The 8,301-nt window shown below is 34.9% G+C and overlaps 2 protein-coding genes across 2 annotated transcripts; one reads left to right on the top strand and one right to left on the bottom strand.

Annotated features, from left to right (window-relative positions):
- The first annotated feature begins 1,559 nt into the window (after nt 1-1,559).
- LOC132313692 (protein PNS1-like) lies at nt 1,560-3,723 on the top strand. Its single transcript, XM_059812588.1, has 3 exons — nt 1,560-1,954; nt 2,086-3,228; nt 3,338-3,723. The coding sequence occupies exons 1-3, from the start codon at nt 1,862-1,864 to the stop codon at nt 3,470-3,472; spliced, it is 1,371 nt and encodes a 456-aa protein (XP_059668571.1). The 5' UTR covers nt 1,560-1,861; the 3' UTR covers nt 3,473-3,723.
- Nucleotides 3,724-3,875: 152 nt separating this feature from the next.
- Nucleotides 3,876-7,982, bottom strand: LOC132313694 (uncharacterized). The gene is made up of 4 exons (XM_059812589.1): nt 7,582-7,982; nt 6,137-6,398; nt 5,311-5,386; nt 3,876-4,240 (listed from the first exon to the last, which is right to left on the bottom strand). The coding sequence occupies exons 1-3, from the start codon at nt 7,741-7,743 to the stop codon at nt 5,319-5,321; spliced, it is 492 nt and encodes a 163-aa protein (XP_059668572.1). The 5' UTR covers nt 7,744-7,982; the 3' UTR covers nt 3,876-4,240; nt 5,311-5,318.
- Nucleotides 7,983-8,301: the final 319 nt, after the last annotated feature.

Raw genomic sequence — 8,301 nt, forward strand, 5'->3', positions numbered from 1 at the left:
CTACCTTTTCTATGCTATTCCATACAAAGTTGTGATTTGTTTACATATATATATATATATATATATATATATATATATATATAGATAGATATAAAAATTAAAATTAAAAAAAAAAAATCAATATGTTACATTTTCTTTGTTATGAATTTTTTCAATTCCTTCTCTTTTTTTATTTTTTTCAATAATTCATTAGCAACCTTTTCTCTATTTTGAGATTAAAAATAAAAATTAAAAATTAATTGATTAGAAACTTGACAACAAATTAAAAAATTTAAGTAAATTGATTTCTTTTCTTTAAAATTTTAATTTCTCTTATCCTTTTTCAATGTGATTTGTGTAATTGATTAGCAACTTGATAAATTATTATTGTTTTGTTTAGTTTTGGATCACATCTATTTTTTTACATATAGAAGCTACATTATTTCTATTGATTATTGTTTATTTTAGTTTTGGATCACAATTATTTTATTATTAATTCTACTTGATTGTTGTTTATAAAATGTATTAATAAAAAATAATAATAAAATTGAACTCTTATAAATATATATTTATAATCACTTTATCCAACTTGATACAAAGATAAATATTGTACTACTAACTTGCATATAATAATAAAAATAATTTACATCAATTCACAAAATATATTAATAATTTTCGTTACTCCCTTCTATAACTAGAATTTGTACTACTAAAATTTTTTAGAAAATAAAAATAAAACTGAAAATATTTTACACACAGTTAGTCTCCACCACTCTTCCTCTATTCCTAAAATTCAGAAGAAGAAAATATGTACATCTCCTCCGCTCTCTTATTTCTACAATTAAGATTTAAAAATAAAAATTAAAATTAATAATAAATATATTTTAGATATGCCTTACAAAATAATTTATTCTAATAATAAAAACAATTCTCCTTCAATTCCTAAAATAAATAAAAAATAGTTTAATTATAAAAATAATTTTCATCTGTGAAAAATTAATACAAAAAACATACTTCGATAGTTTTTTCCATTGTTGTTTACTTGTATTAAAAACTATTATAATAAAAAATGTTTAATAAATAAAATTTAAGTGGATTATTGTTTATCAATAAATTAAACTTTAAGATTTTAAAGAATAATTTATAATTTTGTTTCAAATTCAATTTTTACTTACGTGCAAGCACGTGTACAAATAAATAAAGGTTAAAAGATCAAAGCAACTTGATTATAGAGGCGATTTGGACAGAACCACCCCCATCCCACCTATAAAACGTATTTGCGCAACTCCTATTTCTGCTCTTCAAATAAAATGAAAAATTAAATTCAGTTTCAGTTAATTCGTTAGCAGGTGAACAAAACAATAAAAACAAACACACACCGCCTCTTATTACACACAAAAAGGAAACAACGACTACTTTTTACTTCTCTTTATTTAACGACCAAACGCATTTCCCGGGAAAATTCCAACTAACTCACGAGCACCATACAGTTATAGAACACCCTTCTCCCCACTTCACCACTTCTATCGTCCACATTCATCACGCCACGTCATCCAAATACCAACTCTCACGCCCAAAGGCACGTGAAAATTTGGATTAGTTCCTCTATTATTGTTTTTTTGCCAGATTAGTCTTCGAAAGAATTTGTATTATGATATGTAGGACTCTGTCAGCAGTATAATATATATCTATAAATATATATAATATATACGTATACGTAATGTGTTTAAGAAGATAAGAAAGAGTTTAAGTAATATAATATGTGGGTTTGAAGTTGAATATCTCATTCTGATTTTGGTGAACCGTGGCTGCCAAGAGTGCGGAAGAAGAACTCAAAACATTTATATAAAGAAATTAAAGACTGCACATCGATCACTATCACATGGCAACAATCAAGGACTCTCACACTCCACATGCAATCCAAGCAACTCATCATAGTCAACAACACAACCTACAATCAACAAATCCCATCAAGGTTCTCTCTCTCCCATTTCTTGTTTCTTCTCTTTCTTGCGTTCCCTGCGTATTGAATCTTCAGCTGTGTTATATGTGAAAACACACACAGATACACACACATATATATCAATTTGTTTGGTCTGAATGCAGGTACAAGAACCTAACACCCAGTTTGAAAGGAGAAGGGGGAGACGCTTCTTGAGGAAGCTCCTTCAAAGTCTATTCTACCTACACATTTTCCTAATAACTATCTTAACGGTCTTCCTCACCGTCCGGGGACTCATCTTCGCCCCCGATGATCACCACTTCCGCCCTCGGCGATGGTATCCGCCCCTCCTCACTGCCACGGCGTGTGCCGGAATTATTGCCTTTACATGGCAATGGATCACTCGCTGCAACCCTGCAAAAGCCATAAGAGCAGCATTTTGGCTCGGCCCTCTGTCAACGTGCGGCGCAGGAGTCATGTTCTTCTCCATTGGCTCCGCCGCAAGTTTGGCCGCAGCTGTATTGGCTCTTGTTTTCGCCATAATCCAATCCCTTTATGTTTGTTGGGCCAATCCCCGGTTTGATCATGCTGTCCGGCTGTTATCAGTTTCAATTGCATCCCCTCCTGCTAAAACAATCCTGCTGGTTGTTCATTCAATAGCCGCCAGTACCCTTTATTCGTGTTTCTTGGTGTCCGGCATTGGAGGAGCCACTGCCACCGGTACTACCTTAGACACCATGTTCATATTGGTGATTCTGCTAAGCCTAGCATGGACAATGCAAGTGATCAAGAACACACTGCAAGTAACAATCTCTCATGTCAAATACATGCATTTCTCGTGTGGGGCGGATCTTGACACGAGCATGGCTCTCCATGACACGTTTAAGCACTCAATTGGGAGCATCTGCATTGGCTCAGTACTCGTACCGGTCCTTGGGGTCATCCATGGTTCAGCCCAGGCCACAAGTCTGATTTCAGGGGATGCAGATGAGTTCATGTTCTCATGTACTAATTGCTACTCAGGAGTTGCTTCAAGACTGATAACATATGGGAATAGGTGGGGTTTTGTCCATCTAGGGGTTTACAAAAAAGGGTTTGTGCAGGCATCGATTGATACTTGGGAGACGTTCAAAAGAGCTGGGTTGGAACCATTGATAGACTCAGACCTCACCAGTTCATTCTGCTTCCTGTGTGGAGTGGCAGGTGGTGCAATATGTACACTAGTGGGTGGTTCATGGGCACTAGTGGTTTATAAGGGATCTGCAACGGAAGTGTCAATTTATGCATTCTTAATAGGCTATTTCATGGTAAGAACATGTGTTTACATAAGTGTGTGTCTGTGTGTGTGTGTGTGTGTGTGTGTTTACAAATCTATACATTCAATTACTAACTTGAATTCTGATGGCTGAACTGCAGTGCCGGGTCGCCATGGCATGGCCACAAGCTTGTGTTTCAGCTTACTATGTGGCTTATGCAGAGAACCCACAGAGCGTTCAGTTTGATCAGACGATACCAGCACGCATTCAAGTGCTACAGAGATCTCAAGCTTAGCCGTCGTTGGCAACTGACTCAACCCAGCTCTAGCAGAAGCAGCAACCTCCCACTTACCAGAGATACATACTACATTCATTTTTAGCTACAATATGAACACAGACAAACTATACAATGATGAAAAAAAACAAGGACAGAGAGAATAGGAAGCTGTAAAATTTCTGTAATTAGTTCCCTGAATAGCATCGTGTTTGAATTTCTGTAAATCTGATGGAATTCTTGATTTTAAGAGCTTACAGTATTGATACTTCCAGGCGCAGGCGTGTGTGTGTGTGCGTGTGTATACGTATATATGTACTTCTATATGCCAATGCACTGTGAGGATAGGGGAGAAGGAACAAACCAGATTCTTTTATCTGTTTATAAAGCAAACCCAACTTTGGACTCCAAGAGCTGAAAATGATTTAGAGAACAAGGTAAAGATACCCTTAATAAAAATTAACCTGTTTGGATACAATAAAATCTTTATTCTGTATAGCTTATTTGTCATACATGAATCAAACAAAATTCCTCACCAAGGAAAAAGGCATGTCTTCAGTAGGTGTGTTTTCAATGTTAATTTCCCTACTGAGTGTTACACCATACAAGTATAATACATAAAACAAATAAAAGAAGTGTAACATATGTTCATCAAGGATGACCGTGACCACCATATTCTGAACAAATAAGCTACCGGCCACCTCACAACCTCAACGGTAACAATTAACACACTAATCATTGAATTGCCAAAACTCAGCTCAGCAAGACCTTGTGCTCAATCATTTGTATCTGCACAAGTTATCAAAAACTACAGTCGCCAAAAAAAAACAACCACCATCCCAAGTGACAAGGTCAAGCAGTTGATTAGAAACCATGTTTGTTCATAATTTCCCTTCAAGTTTAAATTCTACACTACTTAGTCTTGCAAAATAGGCATAATATTGCATCGAAACACATACTTCTATATGTTTACGTATATACATATTCTCATCTTATACCAGTAATGTGCTCCTAGATGAATGGGAGTGATTTAAAAAGTCAATGAAATGTGGCAGATATGAAGAAAGACTACTGGGAGAAATCAGAATTGTTATAGCAACTGCAGTATCAAATTTATGAGCACTTGGGAACTGTAGAATATAGGGAGAGCCAAAACAAATTAAATTATGAAAAAAAAGTGTAGCTTCACGAATTCAATATTTACAACAGAGCTTACTTCAAAAAATTAATAGCTCTAAAAGAAGAGAAAAAAGAGACGGAGAGACAAGAAAGAGAGGACTTTTTCAAATCATCAAGGACATGCATGAGGAACAGAACATATTCTGGGCATAGAAACAGAAGACACTTCCACATTATTAAGGACATGCATGAAGAACTGAACATGGTTCAAACACTGTTTCCTGTCCAACACAAGTTTTTTCAACAACAGTAGTTTTGCAAAACGAATCAACTTGGTTGGTAAGTGTAGCAGTAACTACAGACAGTAAGTTCTGCAATAATCATAAATTGCTTTCAAATAGAGGTCCACGTTACAATTGCAGATGGAACACATAGAATCTAACAATTTAATATGCAAACACGAAAAGCAACTATATAAAGACACAATCAGTAGATGAACAAGAAAACGGTTGATCTCCAAAAGACTAAAAAGAATACAAACGAGAGATAATATACCTTCACAAATATGAATTCAATTAAATATATTTAATAATGTAGAACTGGCATGAATTTTTGTTTATGAACCAAACAAATTTTAAAACAGCATGTCTTCAATAGACATATAACTGAGAGAGCATCTCCACACCAAATGTTAACACATAGGATGCTCATATAAAGTTAAAGAAAAGACAAAACCGAACCTTAATAATTACTTGCGGAAAAGATGACCTCGGCCTCCACATTCTGAACACATAATGTTACCAGTTCCACCGCAACCTACATGGAAATGATTAGCACATTAAAGAGCATTGACGCAGCATCTTGATGGTAAACAATTTTGCAGCATCTCATTTGAGAACTTTATCCAGAAAAATCCAAGAAACCATCAGCCAACAAAGGTAAGATAATAATCATTAACATATGTGATTGTCATAATTTTCTTTCAAGTGACACTCAATCACTGTTAAATAAAACAAGCTCAACGAAATTCAAATTTATCTCAATCACTGTTCCTAAAAATGATTTTAAACCAGAAGTAGAAAAGTTCAAAAGTTCCTTTTTGCTTATAAAAAGTACTTTAAAAAAGTGGAACAAACAATATCATTAACGTACCTTCAATTTCCACAATCCCTGAGTTAAAGCTAAAAAAATTGCCTCCTCGAAAGCATGAAAGTCCGTATTTTAAGATTTTACTCCGTGCGTAACAAGACGGTATGTTTACTTTCATCTTAAGAGCATTTCCAAATTATGGGAAAAAATTTGCCAACCATATCCATCTTGAATAAGTTCAACACATTGATTCTCAATTTTTTTTTTTTGTTAAATAAAAGACCCATTCGAGATGCCAAAGCAAGTATTAATGACAATATGGTTCAAAATGATATAACAAGAAACTGAAACAGGACAACTACCCATACTTGCTAGCCTACAACTTCAATGTCAATATGTATAACAACATGGATGCCAATATGTAAAATGTATGCAGTTTCTATCTCCATATCTGTAGAACAGGGCATAAGAAATTACCAAGACATCTGACTTTAACAATGATTCCCTGGCTCTCCAATATAGAGTCAACATACAGGCCAGAACCAGAGCATGTGCTGCATAGGACAGCACCTTTGGCTTGGCAACCAGAGCAGCAGGGGTTATCTCCAATAACTTTCTCAGCCAAAGATAAACCGATTGGCTCCTCAATTATTTCCTCAGGAATAGCCTTATCATAACAAAACAAATTATCAAGACTGCTTCTTTGCCTGTTAATATCCCCAACTGAACTAGATGAAGCCTGCAACAACACAATATGTCCTTTCAAGCCTCATGTACCTTTTCTTTCTTATATGAAAGCCATTTCTACCAAGCCAGCTTATGTTCAAGGGACAGGAAAAGAAGTAGAGTACCATGGTTTTTTTTTTTTTGGTAACAGAAAACAAAAATCTTTTTGCCAGTTTCAGAAAACAAGCTGACTCACACATACAGACTACGGTAGATGGAGCATTCACACACGTGCACATAGTGATTCAGAGAAAGATGGTAAAATGCTTGCACAAGCTACATATGAGAGACGAAGATGGCACATGAACACATAGCATATGTCGAATTTACGATTTTGAACACTATAATTCCCCATTGTCCTAATGGACCTTTATAAAATTCAGAAGAAGGAATGGAATTCAGTATCAATGATATGCACAAACACAGAAGAGGGCACGCATGAAAGGAAACTATATGAATCTAACAAAATTATGGAGATAAAGGAAGAAAAATTAAAGAAATACTATCGGACTAGAAAATCAACTAAATGTGCAACCCAAGACAAAGAAATTGATAAAATGCATAATATAATACATTTGAAAGATCAATAATTTTTTGTTATAGATAGGAAAGGGAACCAGTATTTTGAATCCCATTCGAAATGCTGATGAGTAACCAACTAGTGAAACAATACTACATCGTAGTTGAAATTTTCATTCTGGAAGAGGCTTAACAACATAAATCTCACTAGCCAGACCACGAAGGACCACTGAAATTCCATTGCAAGTCTTGAGTTTATGAGATCCTGACATCTATTGTCTAACCCATTCCCTAACAGCTTAAACTTTTGCGTTTCTGTGTTTTGCTTGACCATATGTAATAGCAAGGTTCTTACTTGTACTATCATATATATATATATATATATATATATATATATATATATATATATAAACAAAATAACCAAGTTACAGCTCCTTTCGATTGCTTACAAAATGTGGGAAATCAAAATAGAATAAAATTCTGGAATTTTTAGTCTTCCCAATTTCATTTTGTTGGACTAAAGCGGGGAGGGTTATTTTCTTTTCACATGAACCATAACATAAAAGTTGAATTGTTTTCCCTATGTATTCTCGGTCACCAAACAAAGTTCATAAACAAATATACACACACATACATGTATACACACAAATATATATATAAAATGAAAGAGTACTAACCCCTTGGGAGCAAGAAACAGCGCCATTATTGGAGAAGGCATGGATTTTCGTAATGGGTTCTTTTCCTTTTGGACCAAACCATGAAAACCTGTGAAGATTGTGAGAACTGAGTGAGGAAGGAACAGGCAAGGCCATTGATGAAATCTTCAGCGCACAATCCATTGTTTGGTTCTTCAGAAAATAGACAATTCAAGGTCGCAAGCCAAAACCCAGCTGATAAATGAGAATTGATAAATTTTTCTTAAAAACTGAAGCCAGCAATCGAAGCGATTTTAAGCCTTGGAATGATCGATTGGAGTTGGGGGTTTATTTGCTGCCTCGTTGTTAACGATCCATACGGAATTTGGGAACTTGTGGAAATGGGTGATTCGCAGGCCGATCCGGATCTGCTGTCGAGACTTGGAATATGAAACGGGTTCAGGTAAAATAATGAACCCTGAGTTAAATAAGGGTTAATTACAATGACATCCCTGAGGTTTGCTATAACAATAATCATATACAAATTGAGTTTTTTTTTTAACAATGACAACCCTTATCAAAAAATGGACCCAAAGAATCCCTTAAAAGATGTGAAATGTCAATATTACCTTTACATATTTTATTATAAAATCTCTAAATTCTTAAATGACACTTGTACCCATCAAAACCTCACCAATCTCTCTCCTCTCTCGCCTTCTTTCATTAGAAGCCCTTCTCTCTCTAGGAGTGGAGGATGGCGAA

The sequence above is a fragment of the Cornus florida genome, unplaced genomic scaffold (assembly GCF_030987335.1).
Source record: "Cornus florida cultivar Cherokee Brave unplaced genomic scaffold, ASM3098733v1 CherokeeBrave_3.0.0_Hap2_Chr06, whole genome shotgun sequence".
NCBI classification, from domain to species: Eukaryota; Viridiplantae; Streptophyta; class Magnoliopsida; order Cornales; family Cornaceae; genus Cornus; species Cornus florida.